The 23,912-nt window shown below is 39.0% G+C and overlaps 3 protein-coding genes across 23 annotated transcripts in view; 1 reads left to right on the forward strand and 2 right to left on the reverse strand.

The window, feature by feature from the left end:
- The window catches only part of kank4 (KN motif and ankyrin repeat domains 4), a 54,706-nt gene extending 49,455 nt beyond the window's left edge, over positions 1 to 5,251 (reverse strand). The window contains exon 1 of one of the 2 annotated variants that reach the window (XM_053499633.1): positions 5,123 to 5,251. The gene's annotated coding sequence lies outside the window, so the exon portion shown is untranslated. The remainder of the gene's footprint in view (positions 1 to 5,122) is intronic. The other variant, XM_053499629.1, reaches the window with a different exon arrangement.
- Positions 5,252 to 8,091: 2,840 nt separating this feature from the next.
- usp1 (ubiquitin specific peptidase 1) lies at positions 8,092 to 15,784 on the forward strand. Of its 2 annotated transcripts, none has more exons than XM_053497745.1 (9): positions 8,092 to 8,245; positions 9,359 to 9,546; positions 10,071 to 10,194; positions 10,547 to 10,648; positions 11,060 to 11,226; positions 12,431 to 13,098; positions 13,729 to 13,896; positions 14,058 to 14,259; positions 14,642 to 15,784. In XM_053497745.1, exons 2-9 carry the CDS (start codon positions 9,380 to 9,382, stop codon positions 15,396 to 15,398), a joined length of 2,355 nt encoding a protein of 784 aa, XP_053353720.1. In that variant the 5' UTR covers positions 8,092 to 8,245; positions 9,359 to 9,379; the 3' UTR covers positions 15,399 to 15,784. The 2 variants fall into 2 exon arrangements, with proteins under 2 accessions (XP_053353720.1, XP_053353721.1); XM_053497746.1 differs by having other exon boundaries at positions 13,732 to 13,896; positions 14,642 to 15,783.
- Positions 15,785 to 16,628: 844 nt separating this feature from the next.
- dock7 (dedicator of cytokinesis 7) overlaps positions 16,629 to 23,912 on the reverse strand; it is a 63,491-nt gene continuing 56,207 nt past the window's right edge. For 8 of the 19 annotated variants that reach the window (XM_053499526.1, XM_053499525.1, XM_053499521.1 and 5 more), the window contains 7 exons: positions 23,475 to 23,600; positions 22,199 to 22,288; positions 21,415 to 21,651; positions 21,182 to 21,325; positions 20,277 to 20,383; positions 20,011 to 20,178; positions 16,630 to 17,146 (listed from right to left, as the gene is read on the reverse strand). In XM_053499526.1, the coding sequence (XP_053355501.1) occupies positions 17,104 to 17,146; positions 20,011 to 20,178; positions 20,277 to 20,383; positions 21,182 to 21,325; positions 21,415 to 21,651; positions 22,199 to 22,288; positions 23,475 to 23,600 (915 nt within the window). In that variant the 3' untranslated portion in view covers positions 16,630 to 17,103. Of the gene's footprint in view, positions 17,147 to 17,804; positions 17,825 to 20,010; positions 20,179 to 20,276; positions 20,384 to 21,181; positions 21,326 to 21,414; positions 21,652 to 22,198; positions 22,289 to 23,474; positions 23,610 to 23,912 lie in introns of all 19 variants that reach the window. The other 11 variants (XM_053499531.1, XM_053499527.1, XM_053499524.1 and 8 more) reach the window with 4 other exon arrangements.

Raw genomic sequence — 23,912 nt, forward strand, 5'->3', positions numbered from 1 at the left:
ACTTGAACATGCCTCGTACATTACTAAAATTGTATTAGAATGTGTTTCATAATAATATTTAACTAGACCAGACCACAGCTTAAGTCACACAGTATCACATTTCATATCCTCCTACACATTCCTTCCAAAAGGTAAGATTATCTCGGAGCTTCATGAATATGCCATCAATTACAAGACAAATGAATCACTCACAGGATTAAGATAGAAAAGTACCGATATAACAGTGTCCAACAGTCAAAATTCTCATAAGCTTACAATACTCATACAGTATGACTCAGTGCTTATGAGTGTGTTATGAAAGCCCAGCACAGGTCCCCTTCAAATAAAGTGCTACCGCCACTGCAATATTCAAATTAAAACACTGCAAAGGGTATCAGCATAATGATGTGTGATACAAACTTAGATTTCCAAATATTAAAAACATTGTAATTAATAGCAAATAAAAGAAAAAAATTGCTTAAACCAATTCACTTCAGGTCTAAATGTACAGTTATTGATATGGTTAAGTTTACTCTCGAAAAAAATTTATTTAGCATTTTGGGAAGGAGTCTCCAGTCTCAGGTCTTTCCAGCAGTCAGACATAAGGCTGTAAATTTATGCATTCAGGATGTCTCCGGGATTTTAATGTTTTTGCGGATTCTTTGTAACACGACAAACCAACGTTTCCATTTCATCAACTTCAATACAGAGTGGAAAAGACAAGCTTGTGAAGGAGCAACTGTTTGTGACTGTTACAAAGTGATAACAGTTAAACAGAGTGATACAGAGTGATAACACTTGCTTCATCGGGCCTTCCTCTCACTCTCTTTCACTCTGACTCATAGTTTATAACGCTTTGTCCTGTATACAGGGTTGTGGGGGAGGGGGGGTCTAGAGCCTGTCCTAGGAGACTTATGGCATGAGGTCGGGCACACCCTGGACTGGATGCCAATTCATCACAGGGTACACACATACACACACTCACATGCTCATTCACAAACTACAGGCAATGTGGGAACGCCAGTTAGCCTAATATGCATGTTTTGGACTGTGGGAGGAAACTGGATTACCCTGAGGAAACCCACTACCTGCAAACTCAGGAATCGAACCCGTACCCTGAAGGTACATGGAGACAGTGCTTAACACTAAGCCACTATGCCAACTTTCATCAACATTTCACACGATTCAATTTATAAATCGATAAAAATTTATAATTGTTAATAAATTCGTCAAAAAAACGTTTCGGTTTTAGAGAAATAAAACACTTCAGTCCATGATGTGATTGGAAAATCATCAAGCCCAGGGTGGTAACAGTAACCATTTTTTTGCACCAGGCTACATTTACATTTAGCAGAAGCACTTATCCAGACCGACTTACATTTTTATCTCATTATACATCTGAGCAGTTGAGGGTTAAGGGCCTTGCTCAAGGGCCCAACAGGGGCAACCTGGTGTCATGGGATTTGAACCTAGGCCTTTTCAAACCATAGTCCAGGGTCTTAACCAATGAGCTACCCACATACATACATGCTGTACATACCCTGTTGTTCATTATATTTCCGTAACAGATCCAAAACTCTTACCCTCTACCAACCCAAACATGTTAACCCTTACTTGACCCACATATCACTGTAGAATAAAATTAAAATAACTTGTTTGAATTTAGATGTCAGAAAACAATCATAGCTCATCCTTGATGATCAGACTGTAACCCAGCAAGGACACCGACCAGAACTTACCCAGAATTCGACCCATTTCTGACACAACATTAGGAGTTACAATGGTTGCATTTAGGTCATTTCTGACCCAGATCCCAAATGTCATGATCCACTGAAATGTCATTGCTCACAAGTGGACCAAAATACCCTTCTGCAATAACTGACATACTTAATCTCAAACAATTAACCCAGAGATTCAAGTATGGATCAGATACACAGTATGTGCATCAAAATAGTTTTGATAAAACGTTCAGTCATTGAAGCCTATAGGCTACGATGTGGCTTGAGTGTGTGCCATCTGCTGTCACAGAATGTAAAGGAAGGTGGAGCCTCTCTGCTTATGTAACATACGAGCTGCTCAGAATTCTGCCTAGAAACATAGTAATTGAGCACATGGTATGCAGCTGCAACACCAATCGCTCAGAAAAGACATCTAATGTAAGGGACCTGCAAAATAAACATAAGGTTGCCAGATTACCACCTGTGATTTAACCAGCAATGAGGATCAAGTTGGACATTATTGGAATTACTGTACATCTTAACATAATTTCTAATTTCTAGTCTGGTTACTTTTTAAGGAGTACTTACTGTAGTATATACTGTACATGAAGATTTCAGTCATACAGGTAATTGAATACATAATACCTTAAGGAAGGTCTACCCTTCCTCATCCTCCCCCCCTCATCATCCTCCTACTACTACTTATAGTACTACCACTACTTCTACAGGTTATTGTTTAGTAGCACAAGAGCACAATAACACTGAGCAAATGAACAATGATCACATCCGTGGTATGTTCAGGGCAAAGAAAATGTTAGAAAGTTCTCACTAGAGTGCACAGAGAAGTTAGTCATCATACTGTGGAAAACATCGAAACCTCTTTGTGGCCCCTTGGAACACATGCCTCGCCATGAGGCACCCTTACAAATCAATAATACAACACATGCCTTCATAAAAAAATTAGCGGCTTTTAAAATTAACTTAAAGAAACACTTCAGTGCTGGCTCAACCTACTGTAATGTCTTACACTAGAAATATTTCAAGGCATTCCCTGTACCGAAATTGGGTTTAACTGTTTAAAAACCCATGTATAATCAATCGTTGAATGTCAAATTCATGAAACAGATGCCTTTTATACACATTTCCAACACACCGTAAAAACTAATTTTTGTTACTTACATTTATACTTTTGTTTTCTTATTTACTATATATTGTTTTCCCAAGCATATGCATGGATATATTCCCATGTTTACATTTCTACACTGATCATTCTTCATTCATTCATCTTTTATACCTCTTATCCTGTCGCAGAAATCCTGGAGCCTATCCCAGGAAACTACGGGAACAAGGCGGGGTACACCTGGACCTGGACGGTGAGCCAATCCATCACAGGGCACACATGCACACACACCAAACTCATTTACACACTACGAGTGATTTTGGGAACACCAATTAGCCTACTCTGCATGTCTTTTGACTGTGGGAGGAAACCGGAAAACCCAGTGGAAACCCACCATGCACGGAGAGAACATGCAAACTCCACAAACCCTTGACCCTGGAGATGCGAGACCACTGTACTCAACACTACACCACCGTGCCGCCCATGTCCACATTATGTAAGAGATAAAACATTACTTGGCGTACTACTATATGAAAACAATAAATATTTTCGCATAACAGCATGTCTTGAGTTGTATCTTTAAACTTTTACCCCAGCAATTCGCATTCTTAAAATTATTATACTGTCATAACAGCTTTAAACAATGATGATTCCCTTTTCACTTAACAAGACAACAAGTAGAACTCAGCACCAACAGGAACACCTCTATCACCAAGAATTATTTATTACTAATTTGTATGCCTTACATCCCCTCAAGGCTATTGAAGAAATTATTCAGAAATTATTTCAGACATTTGATCTTGCTTTGACCTTGACCCTGTTTGGATGAATTCATCTGCAGGTTATAATGACTATTTGATGATAGATAGATAGATAGATAGATAGATAGATAGATAGATAGATAGATAGATAGATAGATAGATAGATAGATAGATAGACAGACAGACAGACAAGCGGGTAAAAAGACAGATAGACAGACAGGTAGATAGATAGACAGATAGACAGACAAATAGACAGACAGACGGATGAAAAGACATATAGAGAGGTAGATAAATTACCTTATTAATCCCAAAAGGAAATTCAAAAAATGATTTAATTGCATGTAACTTCTAATAAACCTTTAACCACTTGTTCACAAGATCCTGTGCTAAAAAGAACCTCAGTCGAATGCACAAATGTAGGTATTTATGGACACACAGACAATCGTATATAATATATAAAATATATAAAATCGTATATACCTGGTTTTCTGTGTTGAAAAACTTAGAATAGTAAAGCACTGACACTGAAGACTCCTTCCAAATGTTTACCAAATGCCTCCTTCCTGAAACCCTCGCTATGCAGATGATTAGACATATTTTCACCTGCCATTGATTATTTACAGCGTCTGCCATGCAGGTACCTCAGCTGTTACTATGGAAACGATAATGAATTAGAAAGAGCGCATTGATAAACAAATCAATTTCCATGTGAAAAAATCTCGATTAAGTAGATGGAAATACCCATGACTACTGCATTCAGAAAGCACACAATATACATTCCATCTAGATGTATTAGTGTATTCTTTTTAGATTTCCAAATTGGCTGATCTTCTTTGTATATTTACAGTAAATTGAGTGGTATAAATGTATTAGACTTAAGCAAAACTTTCCATTAATTGATTTAAAACAAGCTCTGCAAATTCTCAGGTCCAAACGAAAACGCAAACATGCTTGCTCCTGATAAGCTGCCATGAATCAAGCAGCTATAAGACTCCCACAGGACCTCCTTTACTGTCTCCCCCTGCCTCAGGAGAGCAGTGCAATCTCAGCTTCTTTGAGCAATCTCAGCTTCCCTGTTGTAAAGCTCAGGACAAGCTCTCTGTCATTTTGCGGGCAGCAGTAAAGAGTGTCATCACAAGATGAAGCAATCCAGCATAATGAGAGCAGTGCTGCACTAAAAACCTGATCAAACGCACCGCTTTGGGCTCGAGTGACCCTTGGCTCGGGAACAGCCAGCTGGATGATATTACTGCAGCCCGGCAGAGAGAAGGGAGGAGGTGGGAGGGAGGGCTTGACTGAAACATGTTAAAACAAACCTAAAAACGATGAGATGTGTACATAAAATGACATGCAAAAGAATATGAAACATAAGATAAAGCTAAGACTCTAGTGATGTCTGTCTTCCTGCCTCATCTCACACGCTAACCTTATAGACAGTCAAGACAAGAGGAATAAATGAGACAGAAAAGAAGAAATGAAAATGCATTCGAGATGGAGCAGTGGAATGATGGATCTGATGACAGAAAAACTATGCTTGATCTCACCTTTCTTCTCTTTCTACTGCTGCAGAGGCAAACCAGACCTGCAAACCTGGGCTCAGAGAAGCAGTCCCTCCTCTCTTCCCCTCATGCACACACACACGCACACACACAGCATCCGGAGCTGCAGCACACTCGCTATTGAGGACTATGAAGGGGGATGGCAGAGAGCTCCATAACACAAGGTCTATACTGTGGGACTGAACACACCTCCTCCCCTAGTGTTCACCCAATAGCAGCGAGAGAGGTTACTACACATACATACATACAGTATACATGCAAGAACACACTCACACACACTAGCCATCCACCACCCCAACTGCTTGCACAACTTGATCAAAGATAAGAAAAACATCAAAGAATGAAAATCAAAGCCTCTTTTTTTAATGCACTTGTGAAATCAGCATACTGAAGGAGGGCTGAAGCCATTCAATGGCCGACCGTGCACAATGATTATCTTGAAATTATCACTTCTGTTACAAATGCCCAAATATTAATGAAATGCCAAAATATTAATGAAATAATATTTCATTAATGAATGTAGTGGGATGAATAAATGTCACTCAGTCATATAGCCTGTTTATGTTATTCTATTGTTGTTTTATATCCTAAAATACATTTTAAGCAAGCACATGCTGCTATGGTTGTAGTGGCAGCCTAGTGGGAGTGTACATGCACTGTATGTGCGTCCTCACATCTGTATTGTCTGGTAACGCGCATGCGCAAAACTCTTCCCTCCCACGCCCCAATGTTATTTAGCTCGTATTAAATAATATATTTTAATATTTCTCTTTTTAAAAAAACAACAACAGCATATTACCGATCCAATTAAGTCGATTTTTCCATAAAACATCACGCTGAAAGCAAAGCGAAACACCAGGAACCAAAATCTGGCTGTTTAAAAGGAATCCCTTAATATTGCTTCGTGTGTTTTTTTATCGCCCCCTGCTGACAAAAGAGACAATTGCAAAGACAGGTTTGATTTACTATTTGGTTTCTGGTCTACTGTGTTTCTTTTTATTTTGTACAATACTTTATTTTATTCAATTTAATTCATATTTTATGAATTAAAGTGCAGATCCCGACACCGACACAGTATAACATAAAAAGTTGATGATGACACTGACTACTGTTAGGCCTTGTGTTACGTCACGTTATGAAATAAAAGGTGGTATGTGCAGAGGAGGGATGAGGGGTATATCAGGTGGAGAATCTTAGAGATACAGGAGCCAGGTATGCAGGAGGAGAAAAGGAAGGCCCAAGAGGGGGTTAGTGGATGTGGTGAGATTGGACATGCAGGAAGCTGAAGTGACAAGGGAAGAAGTGGTACACAGAGACAAACAGTCCACTTTGGCAACCCCTAACAGGAGCAGGCAGAAGAAGAAGATGATGAAGAAGATGAAGAAGATGATGATGATGATGAAACAAACATATGGAGACATACAGGTTAGGCTAATTGGTGTTCCTCAAATTGCCCGAGCTGGCAACCTGACCCCTTAAGTAACTGCCACAGAAACAATTTATGTATGTCCAGGGTGGGTGTCCGTCGCTCGATGTGCCAGATGGCACATGGACGGACCAAAATATAAAAATACCAAAATAAAATACAGCCTAACTTTATTTTTTGATACCACCAGGTCATCAGCATGTTTACATTTCTTGGACATGCTGGTTCATTCTTAAAATACTTATTTCTTACTGCAGGAAAAATGAGAATGAGCCAGGGCATAATAGTCCACTAGCAATCTAACAAAACTGGTTGAGTATCCGGGTCCCAGTGGCTCAGTAGTCACAGAGGTATGGCCTGCTGAGTAGCCAAACTATTTACTCCTACTAAATGGGAACCAAAAGAACATTTTTATGTAGGTTTCTATTATTATGATAATGATTAGATTTTATTCTTTTTTTGCATCTGCTAATCTAATTCCAACAACCTCACAGCATCAAAACAGACAAAGGCTCGTGCACTATTTATGCTCTTTGGCTCCCCCTTGTGGGAACCATTGACATACACAGTGATCAGAGAAGGTTTAAAGACTCGAGACCCTTTTTTTTAAATTGTGTATCCTCGACTTTGTTTCTTTATGTTCCACAACAAAAATCGTTAGTACAGGGTTTAGCAATCAACAAACTCTTGTACATGTGACATGCACTTGCCCATGGGGAAAACATGGGGCAAACCATAGTGGGGATGCTGCCTAGTAGATGTTCTGCTTGAGTCTTTTCATACATGTCTTTATAGGGTAGCATCTATGAATATGCTTGTATATTTACCTTATTACTCATAAATTACTTTTGAGGTAGAGACAATACTTTTTTTTTCCAGTCAATCATGTCTACACGTATAATATGCCTACATGTTTATGTTCTAATAAACAGTGGCACTAGGGACTGTTACAAATCTTAGTAGATAAAATGTTTTTATGCCATAAAAGACCACAAGTCTTGATTCATGAATACATTTTATAATAAGTCCTTTTGGTGTGTACGGGAGATTTTAATCCACTATGTTGCATTGCTTTAATGAAGTGCATCCTGGTGGTATTTTTTTTTATACTCTTGCAGGACCAGGCGGCGTGAGAGGCAAAAGGACCCTGTGATCACGTGACACCCAGGGGTAGTCTCGGATTTCGCTTGCAATATTGCACACAGCTCACTTGTTTTGATTCATAAATTGTTTTAGGTTAATCAGTTATACAAGGTAGTTAGGATGCATGTCTATTCTTAAAATTCTGTTTAATTTCAAATCTAAATAAGAGATAAATGAGGCTTTACTTATTGCAGGCACTTATGTGTGTTGCCTTGGAAAAAAGCGCGAAGTTCTACAGCCTTCGAGTATTTTATTCCCCATCCATATTCGGAAAAATAGCACCCTGCACTGTGATTGGATAATAATTCACAGCTCCAGTAGCCATCCTATCAGAGTGATGACAGAGAGCCAATCAGAACGCGGGAGGCGTGGTCTGTCGGAAAAGGAGTGTTGGAGATGATATCGCGCCGTTGAAGTTGTCGTGGTGTTTTGAGTTTTCGGTGAAATAGATATAGATAGATTTGGAAAGAGTGCACATTGTGGGTGAAGATGTAACCTGAGTGGTGTGTGAGGGTCATTAGCGAGCGCTGCTGTAAGAGGTTTGTGTTTAACTCTCTCTCTTTCTCTGGTAGCTCTGGAGTGAAGGTAATGCTAAGCGCTGCTAGCTGTTGAAACCGCGCGCGCTGTTCTGGAGAGGCGCGTGCACTCTTGTGTATTGGTTATTCGGCACGAGAGCATTAGTTTGTGATGCATCGTGGGAATATTTCAGTTTTATCATTTCTCTAATTGTTTGGAGTTAACATTATAGCACGCAGTATAATTAAGAAGTAGTTGTTATTGCAATTATTAATAACAAAAATAATAAAGCTGTTATTAGTGTTATTTTGGACAGTGGTGTTAAACTGAATGATCCAAAACTGCTTAAAATGTTTTTTTGTTCTAACAATTTCTGAGTCATGTAACACGAAAAATCCCCTCAAATATATATTTTCTTTACTATGCAAACTTTTCTATGCATGTCCATGAAAGTCGCACTTAGTCACGTGACTAAGCATCAGTATACTGTAATACCTGAAGCAGGACCATGACTATACAGAGTTGGGGTGTGGGAGTTTGACATAAGCACCATGCAGTAAAACAAGGGCTGTCCTGAGGTATCAAATACTTGGATAATAGTTAATTAATAGTTAGAGTTTAAACAGGACAACAGTTTACACTCTGGCCTTGCACCTCCAGGGTCGAGAGTTTGATTCCCATCTCTGGTCTGTGTGTGTGGAGTTTGCACGGTTTCCTCCATATACTCCAGTTTCCTCCCACAGTCCACAGACATGCAGATTGGGTTAACTGGCATTTCCAAAATTGCCTGTAGCGTATGGAGTATGTATGTGTGGCCTGTGATGGATTGGCACTCTGATCCGTCTTATGCCTGTAGTTTCCTGCAACCCTGTTTATAGGAGCTCTGCACTTCACCCTTCGCTTCATCTCTTTATAGGAACTTTAGCACTACGTCTGGTTTTATGGCAATTACAGTCACATTAAGACAAAAATATCCCTGCATCATGATTATATGTTTAAAAAGCACATTATGTGTCACTTTATGTACAGTATATGTTAATGGTTTTCGAGGGTCAAAAATTTTAAAGCATTAATTTCTTTTTCTAGCATGATCTCTCTGTCTCTCTCTCACCGTCTCTCTTTCTCTCTGTTAAAAGATTGATTGTCCCAGTTGTAAAATGCCAGGTGTGCAGAGCGAGGGAGCTGCAGTCGGTGTGGGGAGTCCGGTCAGGAAAAACCGTCTGTCTTTAAAGTTCTTGCAAAGAAAAGAAACCAAGCGTGCACTTGACTTTACTGAGCCTCAGGCTGAGGAATCAAACACTGCAGAACCAGCAGAGGCCACAAGGTGGGACAACTTATAATATTGCTATGAAGATTGGGGAAAGCTCACCTTGAACCACTTTCAGATTAATCCTGATAACAAACATGTACATCAAAGATCTATTGTTTTTATTTTTTTAGAGAAATTCTTCCTTTTTTACTCAAAGTTTAGATTACTTTGTTTTTCACATATAAGGTTAGAAATCTCCAGGGATTGCCTGATATAATTTGATACCTAGGTGCTGATTCGATTTGTATTGCGGTTCTATATCACATTTTTAAAATATTTTGATTTTAGGAATTTTTTTTTTGGTGTTTAGATTTTATTACCATTTTAAACAAACATAGCAGATAATTTACTTGGAACACACAGGATGCCGTGCTGCCTGCCAATTTGTGAATAGTTTAGATATCCTTTATAATTATAGAGCTACATTTCCCCACCCCAAATGCAAACAGTTTTTTTTTCTGGTGAGCTTTCCCTTTAAACTTTTACATAAGAGTGCTTGTATGGAATTTGCAGACCTGTGACAATATTTCTCCTTGTAGCTGTGATCAGGTTGTGCCAGCGCCTTGTCCCTCATCCCTTCCCTGTGAAAAAAGAGAGAACCTAGTACCTTTTGTTGGCCTTAACAATTTGGGAAACACCTGCTACCTTAACAGCATCCTTCAGGTGTGTACCATTCAAATGCTGCTTTGTCACTCAGGCTATTGCAAAAAAAAAAAATTCCTTCTACTTAGAATGAAGTCACATTGGAGTGAGGCTTCTTGTCATTTGATGTAAAGTAATTCCTTATCTCAGAAATTTGCAAGCATAACATTTATGGAAATCAGCTGTACACACAGTCCTAGGCAGTGACCTCACCCTAATCAAGCACATGTAACCAGGAATTGGAATCAATGTTCCAGTTTAGTTTTTTTTACCATGCATTCCGAATTTGTTTAACATCCAAGTATACTTATGGTGTGTATGTTTGCTGTGCAAATAATTGCTAAATTGTCTTTTTTTTTTTTTTTCTTCACAGGTCTTGTATTATTGCCCAGGTTTTAAAGACGCTGTAAAGTCGCTGTGTCAGTTGTCCAAGTCAAAGGACAAACCGAAAGAAGAAGACACCAAAAATGCAGAGGTTTGTTTGTATTTTGGGATAGTAATTACAAGTTGCTGTTCATAATAGTAAAATTAAGCAATAGTTAGAGCATTATTAAAGGGTTGTTCAGGTTAGTTAGACACAATTGACAGGCATGTTTGTGTTAGTATCTTTGATGTAGTTGAGGTTGGATGCTAGTTCAGTAATTCAGGTGTCAAATATTATATTTATATATATATATAATATAATATAAAAGTATAAATAGAAAAATGAAGGGAAAAATCATGTTCATTTTACAGTCGATGATCAACTGCAGTAAAACTATAATTGTAATTTGTTTTAGTTTTAGAGCTGAATTTATAATTTGTGTAACACTGCTAGGCAGGGTTTAATTATTACTATATATGGTCGGTCATATGTTTATGCCATATGTTTCTTTGTCCTGAGAAGGGTGAAGCGAGTGAAGTCTCGATGCCTGTTCACATGGAGTTACTGCACAGCCTTCAGAGTTTAATATCTTCTGTGGAGCAGCTGCAGTCCACTTTTCTGTTTAACCCAGACAAGTATAACGAAGGAGAGCTGGCCACACCCCCACGCAGGGTACTCAATACACTCAGGTATCACTGCAGATTCCAGACTGGATTTTTTTTTTTTTTTTTTTTTTTTGCATAGTAGACTTGGGTGATCTATGATCTTATTACCCTAGTACTGGTAGAAACCCATGCAATATGCACCCTAGTACATAATGATTTCATGTTTTTAAAAGCTGATGGTACTTGGTGATGGGAGTCGGTAACCATTCCATAATGGATCATTGGTTTGGGAAACACAACACAGCACAATGCTTATTTGATAGATTGGGCTTCTTGCTGCACGTTTAACAGACATGTTGTTTAAAAAATAAAATTTTCAAATAGACTAAATCTAATATACAAATAATACTCTCATAGTGTAACAAATAATACTGAAAGTGTAACAATTTAGTGCTAGAACCGCTAAGACACGTTTCCATATGTATAGTTTAGGTTGTATTTTGATCATATTATGGAGTCACCAAATACATTTTGTGATTTAGTTCTGAACACAATTTAAGTGTTCTCGCCTCCGAGTGGCGCAGTGGTAAAGCGCTCGCCCTATCATCCGGAGATCGCTGGTTCGTACCCCGGGTGATGCTGTTTTCCTCTCACAGCCGGAGGCACAGAGAGAGCTGATTTGCCGAGCTCTCTCAGGGGGGAGGGATGAGAGGTACTTGTGCTCCCACATTAGTCACGGCTCTACAGCCAATCAGGGGCGTCTGAAAAGATGCGGTCAGCTCGCGTCACGTGGTTCGGAGGAAACACGGGATAGCTTTCGTCCTCCCGACTGAGTGGTGGTAGTGGCCTTGATGTGTGTGGGAGCCTCCTAGTGACGGGGAGTAATTGGCCACGACTAGATTGGGGAGAAAATCGGGGGGAAAAAAGAATTGGACAGGACTAAAAAAAAAAAAAAAAAAAAGTGTTCTCAAATCCTTCTGTGATTATTAAAAAACAGTATATATTGTCAGATTGGAAGTGTTGTACTTTGTCATGTATTTGCTGTTGCATAAAGCGGACTATGAAATAGTTATTTTCCACCAAGTGCATTATTATTATTATTATTAGTTAGTTATAGTATATATTGGTTATAGTTGTTTGGGTATGCCATTTATATTATGCCAAAGTGTGTATGTATTTGTAATAGACCTGTATGATAATTTCCTTACTTACTTTCCATGTCAATTGAAGATTAAAGATGATTATGGGTTATTGATCAGCACTAATGTTGCATTTTGTACACATGCAGACAACTGAATCCTATGTATGAGGGCTATCTGCAGCATGATGCACAAGAGGTACTGCAGTGCATCCTCGCCTATATCCAGGAGGCTTGTGACACCATTAAGAAAGATCTTGGAACCAACCAAGCTGAAAAACCAGGGGAGTGTGAGCACATCACTAAAGGCACAACAACACTTACCCAAGAGGAAGAGGAAAGCTCTGATGGACAGCTGAGTGGGAAAAGGAAGAGTGACACAGAAGTGGGAAATGCCAAGAAGAAGCCCAAGTCTCAGGGCAAACCCAAAAAAACCGAAGAAGAATGCAGACCTTTCACCCGCTCAAAGAGGAAATCTTCCGGGGATATGGCTGGAAATCCTGTCAGTGCCCAGCCAGATGTGGCAGAGAAGGACAATAAGGAAAAAGAGACAGAAAGTAACACGGAGGAAGAAAAGACCGAAGGAACCGCAAAGGATTCGAATAAAAGGAAGAAGAGGGTGAAGCTGAACTGGCTAAAACCTTCAGGAAAGCAGCCCAGTATTTTCTCCAAATTCCGCAGCATGGGTCGAATCAGTTCTCACGTGGGAGACCGAGCAGAAAGCAAGGACCAGGACAAGAGTCACAGTGACCCTCAGGGTAAAGCCACATCCGAAAGTGAGAAGACCATCCAAAATCAAACAGGAACCGGAAGAGAAGGTATCTTCACACTATAAAAAGGCTGTACTGTTTTGCATGTGACTTCGTTCACGTGAAATTTAATTGCATACTCATAAGGGTGTTTTAAAAAAAAAAAAAAAGTATAGTGCCATTTGTTGCATTTTGGAAAGAACTTCAATTTTAACATGTTACCAGGAAGTGCGCGGAATGAGGTTGTGAGATCGCGTTTATTAAGTAGATTTCAATTGGAAACTCAAGTGCGTATTAACAGATGTACAGCGGCATCTGTTGAATTTTTATTTTCAAGGTCTTTTTTTTTTTTCTTATATGATATGAGCGTTTCCACTTAAATTTCAAAGTAGCATATCCTTTCTTTTCCCATGCACCGACTGCAAAGAAACAAAGCCTATATGATACCTCAGGCTCGGGCAAATACACCTGTGAAAACCCCATTAAAATGAATTCACTTGTTTTTATGTAATGCGTGCACAGGCAGACCAAAAATTCCAAAAACCATCTTGACATGTTCTCTTATTTATTTTGCGTTCTCCCGAAAGATTTTTTGGAAAATATATATGTACAGACACACCAACTTTACAGTTTTATTTATGTACAAATAAGAGCTTTATAGACTTGCATAGAGTTTTACACCACACTATTTCTCACAAGCAGAACTCCAAGGCTTGGATATGCTGAAGCAGCTGTTCCAGGGTCAGCTGGTGCTGAGGACGCGCTGCCTAGAGTGTGAGTGCTACACCGAGAGGAGAGAGGACTTCCAGGACATTAGTGTACCAGTGCAGGAGGAAGAGACCAGCTGTTCAGAGGCCAGTTCAGAGAGTGAGTGCTTTAAGAGAGCGTTCAGACAGAATGCTTGTTTTAATCTTTATGTGCTTATATTCAAAATAAAGAATGACGTGTAGTAGAACGTTAGGATTTTGGATCCATTTTTTTGCAGCTCATATTTAGTCTTTGCTCAGTGTCTTATTTGCTTTTCTCAGTTTCTCCAGATCCTAAGCCAGAACAGAAGACCCTGAGGTGGGCCATCTCTCAGTTCGCCTCTGTGGAGCGGATCGTCGGTCAGGATAAATATTTCTGCGAGACTTGTCACCACTACACTGAGGCGGAGAGAAGTCTCCTGTTTGACAAGACGCCTGAAGTTGTCACCATTCACCTTAAGTGTTTTGCAGCCAGTGGCTCTGAGTGAGTTTTCTCTCTCTTGTTTTTAGAAACGGGTCTGGATTTCTAATAGTTAAGTGTTATTTCCGCTCATACGGAAGCAGTCATGATATTTTTGGCGCATACTGTATATAAACTTTTTCCAAGTGACCACTGTAAAATATAGATAATCTGATATTCTTTGAATGAGCTTCATATCCTTTTACTTTATTTTACCTTTAACTGTTTGATTTCTCAAATCATATTGCTCAGTTAGGAATCAATTAAATATTTCATAGCAGCTGCTTTATCATTAGCGACAGCTGTAACAGAAAGATTTAAGTTTGTTGCGGTAGTGCATTACATTGCTGTAAAGAATAAGTAGTGTTTCCATTCAACTAATTTATTTCTTGGTTTTTTTGGACAGGATGGACCCGTATGCTGGACTGTCAAAGGTGAACACGCCTCTTCTCACTCCCCTCAAACTCTCCTTGGACGAATGGACCACACGACCCTCTGGTGGGCACCAGGAGCACCACTACGGACTCTTCGCTGTGGTCATGCACAGCGGCGTGACCATCAGCAGCGGCCACTACACCACCTACATCCGCATGACGGAGCTCCACCGCACCCATCTCGATCCCCGGTCTCAGGAGGAAAGTCAGAAAGAGGAAGACGACGAGACTAAACCTCTGAAGACAGAAGAGGTTCCGCCACCAGACTACGATGACGGCGAGGTGTCCTTCAGCCTAAACTCTAAAGTGAAGAACATGGCTGACGGAACCAGTTTGCCTGGCAAAGCCGGAGGAAAGCGGTCCACAGAAGGGGTCGGTCTACTGGGAGGTCAGAGAAGCATCTCGAACTACGAGATCAGCGCCAGCAAACAGGTCGCCTCAGAGAAACCTGCTAACGTGCCCACTTACATCGGTTCTTCCGTGCAGAACGGAGTGGTAAAGAAAGAGAAGGAAGAAGAAGGAGAAGGTGTGAAAGAAGAGAGCCAGGTGAGCTCGGACATGGCTTTACAGAACCTCCTGGACTACGAAGGGAAGTGGATGTTGTTTGATGACTCGGAGGTTAGACTGTTTGAGGAAGAAGAATTCCTACGTGCGTGTTCTCCCGAGACCTGTTCCACCTCCACACCTTACCTCCTCTTCTACAGGAAGGTCTCGGGAGAAATAAGATAAACGAAAACTAAATAATGTCCAACATTTGGAAAGAGGTGGCTTGTCATGGTTGCACAGGAAGCAAGTGGAGGTTTAAAGGAATACTCCAGGGATGAAAAACGAATTGGTCTTCCACATGTGAAGCATGCAGCATTACCCCAGCAAGCCACACGAGTAGAAATGTGTCGCCTATAACAAAGTTCCTGTCTGGGACATTTGCATGTGTGCTTCAAATGCAGAAGGTGATTGTTTAAAAAAAAAAAAAAAACATGTATTCCTTAAATGCCTCATAGCTGTAAATATATATATGTTTTCTATGCCATGATGCTGTATCTCTGCCTGTATGTGATTTTTCTATTCTTTTAATCTATTTTCTATTTTTCTTTTTTTTTCTTTTTTGTTCCTTTAAAACATTATATACATTCCAATGCACCTTGGCACTATCTAGTGCAACTAACGTCCTGTTCTCCATTGGCCCGAAACAAGTCAGGTAAATTGCTTGTGCACTGGTTAAAATTTGGACGTGTTTTTTTTTTTTTTTTTTTTTTTTCCCCCGGATATCATGTGTGTATATATATATATATATATATACCCTATATATATATATTTTTATTCCTGATGTACAGCTTCAAATTATTCACAGGAGGACTGGGTGTAAATACACTGTAGAGAGTAATGTTTAGTCTCAATATGACAGTGTTTTCCGTTAGAACCAAAGTGAAGAAACCTAGAGACGAGCCATTTGCACACAGACATGAGCTTCAGAAGTTCAGGGTTTGTTCAGATTCAATAGAGGACTGTATTTTTATGAATTTTATCCTATTGGCCTGCATTCCAGTAAGAACTTCACCAGTTCTTTGCGCCTTGTTCTTCAGAAGTAGTGTATTCAGTGGATCGTTTTTCTTAAATAAGCTCCAGTTTGAGTGAGATGTCGGGATGAGTAAATAGTAAGAGAATAGAGGTGAAGCACAATCAGTGTCTGATCTCTTCTATTCACATCAAAGATAAAACCAGTAACTAGAAACAATATGTAAAGACTTTACTACTACTTCCCACCCTTATGGAGAAGTTGTATGTGACTACAGGAAAGGCAGTTAGATCAGATCCCGGGGCAAAACACAGTACGTATGTGTGTAAATTCCTTTGACCTTTCTATTTTTGTGCCTTTTTGTAGATTCTTATACACCCAATAAACAATAGAATATTAAACATGAACTTGTATGCTTATCATCAATTAACCAATCTGTTTGACATTATGCATTAAAATATTTATTTAGTAAAATATTCAAGGTAAACAAAAGCTACATAAAATTATTCAAATGTTTAAAACATTTCAATAACTTTAAACAAATGTAAAAAAAAATGTGAAAAAAATCCATGATAAATAATGGTACTTTTTTTTTGCGCTTGCTTTTCATTCAGATTAAATAGTAAACTGTCAAAATCGTACCATTTGTGATAAACTGCTTGAGGACACACTGTTTAAAAAAAAAAGTGCACACAATATTAGAGTTTTGATACAGGCTGAAAAGGGTGGAACAGGTCGTTTTTGTAAACCCGTACAAAAGTGGAATGACACTACCATAACACTTATTTTTAGCTTTATCCATTCTGGCAAAAACACTGATTTTTTTTTTTTTTTCTCCCACCCCACCCAAGAAGAGTTAAATATTTACAAGCAAATAAATAAAATGCCAAGCTTTTTCCTCATCACATCTGGTCTTCCTCACATGTCAAGCTTACGGAGACTCATTCTGCTAAAGGAGTCCCTGGAGGGGGAAAAAAAAAGGAGATTATGAGAAATCTGATCTGTACAGGCTTGTGTTATTAAACAGTGCTTTATGTCTATATAGGGTGTCCCAGAAAAATTGACAATTTTGTAGCGAAACATGTTAAAATTTGTGATCATTCTAACAAGAATTGGTTGTTAGACTATAAAATTATCTCAAATTTTTTAACAAGATGTTTTAACAGTGATGTTGGTTAAAAACATTGTGCTGTTGAAATGACCACCACGTTCACTTAGACACCTTGATTTTTTCTATGGGGCCACAGTAGGTGAAAGGACTGGTCTTTATCTCCCCTCTTTCTACAATCTTAGAGAACTTCAGCAGAGAATGTTATGCAAGATATGCTACAGTGTGTTTGGCAGAAGCCACTGACTCAATACCTATCTGAGCGTGCGCATATTGAACATGTGTGAAGCTTTGTGAAATCAGTTATAAAATCTATATCTGTTTGAATATGTTGTTAAAAGTTTCAAATATTTTTCAACATGAAGCCTATTTAATTTCGTTTGCCTAGGATATGTAGTTACTCGGATATTCATATCTCAAATAATGTAATTTTTTTTAGGACACCCTGTATATAAAATCATAATTGCCACTGAGATTCCTGCAAAAACAAGAGTTAATTTGGAAGTTCTACCTTGTCAAGCTGTCCGTTTGCTGCTTGGCGAGTTAGCAAAAGAAAAAATAATCAGAAATGTAATGTACATGTTAGTGACTACTTATGTAAATATCTGCTTTTATCAAGTCAAGAGTCCAGGTACCAGCTAGATTAATTAAGCGACATGGTCAGGAGATTCATGGCACAAAAAGTCAACTGAAAAAGAAAAAAAAAAAGCTAGTGATGCCATTCCAACTATGTTCTTGAAAAAAAATAAATAAATAAAAGCATGTTTGACTAATGCAATGGAAACACTTGCTAGGAAAATAACGTGTGTAGCGGTCTGGGAAAACCATTCTTTTGTTTCTGTGGCTAATATCGAGAAAAAAGTAAGTTTTGCTGCCAATAAAATATACCTCAAATATAATGGAACAAAACCTATTTAGGCTATCTTCTAACTTCGCCTTGGCCTTTTGCCTACCAGGTTCATGTTGTGTAAGAGCGAGTTTAGCAAAACACAGAAGTCTAATAATCTACAGATAAAAATACCTTGCTAGCCAAGAGTGATTTCCACAGACAAACACGATTCGTACAGTGGACAACATTTGATAAATGTTTAAATGACCTAATAAAAAGACAAGAACAAGAAAATTTAGCCAAGAGAACTGAATTAATCAGTCATTATTTCTCCAAAAATTAATCGCAAAGAGATTAAGAGTTGAGGTTTGTATTTAAATACTGCAAATTCAACCTTTGGGTGTTCAGACAGATGGTGATCGATGACGCTGATCATCAATCACTATTGAGAACTTGTGAGAGTTTTCAAAAGTGAGAACTTATTTCCCATTGTAACCTTAAACAGTTATAAACAGAAATAAAATATCCATCTGGAGGAATCCATACTTTAAATAAACACCAACTAAACATTTACACTAACTAGTTCAGGAACACCTGTAGTCTGCCAAAGCACGTCATGACGTCTCTGTCCACCACGGTCCTATTTCTGGGTGGCAAGAGAGACGTTACTTATTGTATACAGTCCCAAAACCCAGTAAGAAAACACATCTGATAGTGCATCTTAATACTTTGTCTCTGTAGTAATTACTTCTCAGTGGTTCTGAATTGTGTCTAAACCATGTACTAACTAGCTTAACACATGGATAAATCCCTAATCCCTCTCTAAGGCCTAAACAAGGTGGAACATGGGATTGTACACTGCACATAGTGCACTAGCTTTCCATTTTATGCTGTTCGGGATTCAACCTAGCAACTTATAGTTAGCTGTTACGTTGCAAAGCTTGAAATGTCAGTACAAGTTAGTGTTACCTGCACATTTGTCTAATTTGTAACAAACACCGAATGAGCTGCCAAATCCAGGAGGTATGACACATTTTTACAGGTAGTTCCTGACTGGAAAATCCTCACTTTGTCTGACTTAAGAACAAATCAAACTTACAAGCGTGCTCCTAGAGCGGAACTTGTTCATAAGACTGATTTGTTCCTAAGTCCGACAAGTTGAGTCTTATATGCCTTTGACGCAAATATACAATGTAATGCATACCCATCCACTTTCTCCACACTTTAAATGTAACAGTGCTGTCTTTAAATCCAGAGCGGAATTCCGGAGGGCATTTTGTCTCAGAGCTAAGTGGCTCTAGGACTGTGAACAGTTTTTTGTTGAGGATTTTCCGAAATTTGGATTATTTACCATCAGGACAGCTTTACAGGACAGACATTTTCTATTATCCGGACTGATTCATTGAAACCAGTGAGGCCGACTCACACGTTTGCAAAAGATCAATACAGTAGAAAACTGAAGCATATGAATGGTTTTCCCAGGCTGCCACACACAATGGTTTCTGCCTGACAGTAAGTTCTCCATAACATGCTACATCTGATTACATCTGATTCTTCTTTCACATCTAGTTTGAAATCAACTGCTAAATTATTAATGTAATGTTTCCTGTAGATGTTAGACTCAATCAATACAACACACTTCTGTTTAGCAACATCTTGCTAGTTTTGTGCTTAAAGACAGACTTTACCCCGACTTGGGATACAACCTCTTTTTTTTTTTCAATTATCTGCACACAAACGCTCTTTGTTAATATGAATCACTTTTATAAGTTGCTCTGGATAAAAGTGTATCCAGAATTCATTCAAAGAAGCATTCTCTCTTCAACAATCTATTACACTTCCTGCATTTTTTAACAAGTCTTAAATATTCTAAAGTTCGTTCTCTCACCTGTGAGAGTTGACCTGCAGCACAGGTTTGTAGAGCTGCGGGATTTTCCTGTTAATCAGCGGCTGAAGAGCCTCCTTCAGTCTGTGGTAATTCCTTTCCAGCTCCCGCTGGTATTCCTTTTGGTCAGGACCTATTAAACTTTTATTCTTGCGCAGGGCATCTTCGCATCTAATAACGATCAGACCAAATGATGGGGTTACATTAGATCCAGTTACACTATAAGGAACTGATGCATTCGGATAAAGTTTGATGATTAGTCTTTGTACCGTTTGGTGAAGTCTTTAAAGCAGAGTCTCAGCTTGTTGTGATGTCTGTAGTGTTTAGGATCACTTGGAATTTCAGACAGGAAGACCTGAGCGACCTCAAGTGGCCCCTGGAGAGAAGGTGCACAAAGACAGATAGTACTCAGTTAAGAAAAAAACACGACAGGTGTACTGTCACAGGAAAATGGACAACGTGTGCGATTCGACCCAAAATGAGTGACTGCTTTACCCTAAAGCTGATTATTTTTACCAATAACTGCACATCCTGACAGAATCTGCTCCAAACGAGTGAAATGTAATCTACAATGATCAAGATAGCCTTTACTACAGAACCAAAAGTCCAGGAGGTACCCTGCTGGTAGAGCGTTCTAAACATATACTGTTTCTACTGGAAGGAAAAATCACTGATTCTATGTGCTCGTTTGGGTCAAACTGGGACCTGTGATGAAACTTCTTGTGAATGAAGGTGTAAAACCGTGATTTATAAAAAAGACTTGAAGCATGGTACTGTGATAAGAGACTCAGCCTTAACGAAACATTTAAATCGCTGGCAGCTATGAGCCCTATGCAGACGTTGCTGTGACCATTCAGCAAGTGGAACGCCTGATCCTCGTCACCTACATGCGTGGGAACTGTAAACACAATCATTCATGAACACCATTTGCACATTACAGGGACTCGGCTGTGAGCTATCGGCACATCCCCCAGTCCTGACCTTCCTCCATATTTTTGAGCCATTAAAGGAGTTCCAGGTGTGAATCAGACAGGCAGTCCAATCACTGAATAAACACCTTTTCGACATTGATAGTATCCAAGTACTAGTGAAACGCTGGGATAAATGCATTAGTGTCGAGCTGTTGTGTATCAAAAGTCTCAGTTTGACTTGAACACCCTGTGTGTTTATTTACCTGGTTGACAGTGGTGCCCACAGATCCTTGCAGCACCATTTGTAACATCTTGGCATCGGCTGGATCCTGGTGAGTGGCGAAGGCCAGTTCCTGTGTCTTCTTTTGCATGTCCTCAATGGCCACCTCAATGGGCATAGAGATGATCTGAGCACAAAAAAAAAAAGAGAAGAAATTATACACAAAGCTAAGGGTGACGGGGTACTGTGGGGTAGACAGCAGGAGCTGGACTCTACCTCCTCCTTGTGAATGATGTTGATGCGGGTTTTGATGTAGGGAAAAGCGTGGCTTGTGGTGAGAATGGTCTTGCGTTTGTACTGCTCGTGCAGGTCCCCGTGCGCGCGGCCATCTAGCGTGAATGGCGTGCAGTAAACGAAGCGGCGCAGGTTGTAGTTCTTGTCGAAATACGTGATGCGGTCCTTCATCTCGTATGTGTCGAAGTACGGTTCCACGTAAGTGATCTGAATAAAAGCCTATAAAACACAAATCAGTCACTTAGTATGTGGTTTATGTGGGTAGGTACAAATACACCATGCACTCAAGAATTATTGGCATTTATATGATATGATAAAATTAATCCACACACACAAAAAAAAAAAAAAATATATATATATATATATATATATATATATATAGTATTCTCAAAACTATTTGTCAAAATGAAACTTTGAAGGATGGCAATTCTTGTGGATATTACATAAGCACACACATGAAGTACAAAAAGTGTGTATAATAATTTCCAGGTGAAAACTATACCTCTTTTTTTATAATTTAAGTGCAAAGAATACAAAATACAAAACATGCTAAAATCAAAGAAGTTTCACAAGAACCAAAGTCAAGGTTTTGACTCAGCCACTACACTTGAATTGGATTTGACAGCTAGGCCAGCTGTAGCACACTTATGTAAGTGTTATCAGGACAGCTATGAAAAGCTGTTCAGTAGTTAAAAACACATTAAACCCTATCGGGATGCAAACATTCCCACTAAAGCTGTTTAATAATGCTACTAATACCACATACCTTATTTGGATCCAGTTTACATTTGTCCACGGGATTCGAGTCTTTAATGACTTCAACTTGATCTTCCCCAAACCTCTCCCCATAGAAACCCTAAAGAAAGAAAGCATGTGACAGTGTAACACAACGGCGCACTATACCGAGAATAAAACACTAGCTAGGTATACATCAAAGTAGGAAAGATGGAACATGGGTCCTTTATATTTGAACATTTAAAGATTTCCTGTATGTAACGATAGAACTAGAATCATGTACTGTACACGACTGAAGCGTATCAAGCTCAGGGGATGTATTCAAAAGCACATATTTCACCTTGGGTGTTCCATCCAACTGAGATTCACTACTATGAGTTGATGAACAAAAGTGCACAAAAACCCTGCATTCCATATACAAATGTTAGCAAATGCTCAAGTTTGTCTGGTTACTCTGGCTCTGTACTGTTTTTCACAAGATTAAAACCTATTTTACTCCAAAAGCATAGCGGCGTTCAACACGGTGAGCCATGGAGCATTCATTTTTCATAATTAAATTTTCTGGTTTTATAAAAGTGCAAATATCTGTAAATATTATAAACATGCATTTTTATTATACAAGGGGCGTTCAAGTCAAACCAGGAATTTTGATTACGTTATGGGAGCAAAAACAAATCTTTATTCCTCTATATAATCCTCTGCCACAGTAATGCACTTATTTCAGTGTTTCGCTAGTGCTTGGATTTTTCTCAGTACACCGGAGCAGTGCTCAGACTGCCTGCTTCACGTCTGAACGCTGGCCTCCTAGGAACTCCTTCAATGGCCCAACCATGTGTCAAAAATTTGTGGGGGATGTAGCATTAACTCCCAGACGAGTTCCTGTAATGTGCTAGTGATTTTTTTTGGAACAATTGGGTGTACAGTTGAAACAGATATATGTGGCTCTCCCGCAAGTTGGCAACAAGTTATCTGTCAATTACCTACTACAAAATACTTACTGCATCGCTGCAAACGTCTGCACCATTCACATCCACTATTGCGGCTAACAATCATCAATGTACTGTCAATTGGTTTTCTGGTTTCATTCATGAGAAATGTCATGAGTCTCAGTTTGACTTGAACTCCCCTCGCATATAAACTGTGATTATTACTAAATACTTAATAAATCATATTTGTATGCATAGATCGTCAGTATACATAACAGCTGGTAAAAAGTTCTACCTCCAGCCACATCTCAGGAAACTGCAAGTTAGTAAACCTAGGGGAATGCACAGACACAGATGTAAAAGTTTCCAGCAATCTTATACCTCAAGCCGATGTGAGATTTCTGCCAGCTTGGTGATGGCAGGCTCTTTGTACACAAACTCCTGTTCATCCAGGTCACCAAATTTAGAACCATAAAATCCCACTCTGAAGTAAGTGCCAAACATGCGCTTTCCATCCTGCGAGAAATTCAGCACAAAGAAATCAATCAGCGTTGTACAATTCCATCAATACACCTATAACAGACACAGTCATTAACTCATTTGCAATTCATATATCACTAAACTTTAATTTTGATAATATTTTAAGCTGGAGTGTAACTAGCCCCTGTGCCATGGTCAATGTAAAGTGACCTCGAATGGAGGGATTTCATGTTGACTTGACAGCAAAGTTTATCAGACCTAATAAACATGCAAAGATGAATAAATGCAGTCTGTCAATGAATGATTATAAATGTTGACCGAGTTAATTTTATCTTATAA

Source organism: Clarias gariepinus, chromosome 6 (genome assembly GCF_024256425.1).
Source record: "Clarias gariepinus isolate MV-2021 ecotype Netherlands chromosome 6, CGAR_prim_01v2, whole genome shotgun sequence".
In the NCBI taxonomy this organism is placed as follows: Eukaryota; Metazoa; Chordata; class Actinopteri; order Siluriformes; family Clariidae; genus Clarias; species Clarias gariepinus.

Coding starts and splice junctions, on each gene's coding strand:
- usp1 (XM_053497745.1), top strand. CDS start 9,380: ATGCCAGGTGTGCAGAGCGAGGGAGCTGCAGTCGGTGTGGGGAGTCCG. Junction 13,897..14,057: donor TTCAGAGGCCAGTTCAGAGA/GTGAGTGCTTTA, acceptor TGCTTTTCTCAG/TTTCTCCAGATCCTAAGCCA. Junction 14,260..14,641: donor TTTGCAGCCAGTGGCTCTGA/GTGAGTTTTCTC, acceptor TTTTTTGGACAG/GATGGACCCGTATGCTGGAC.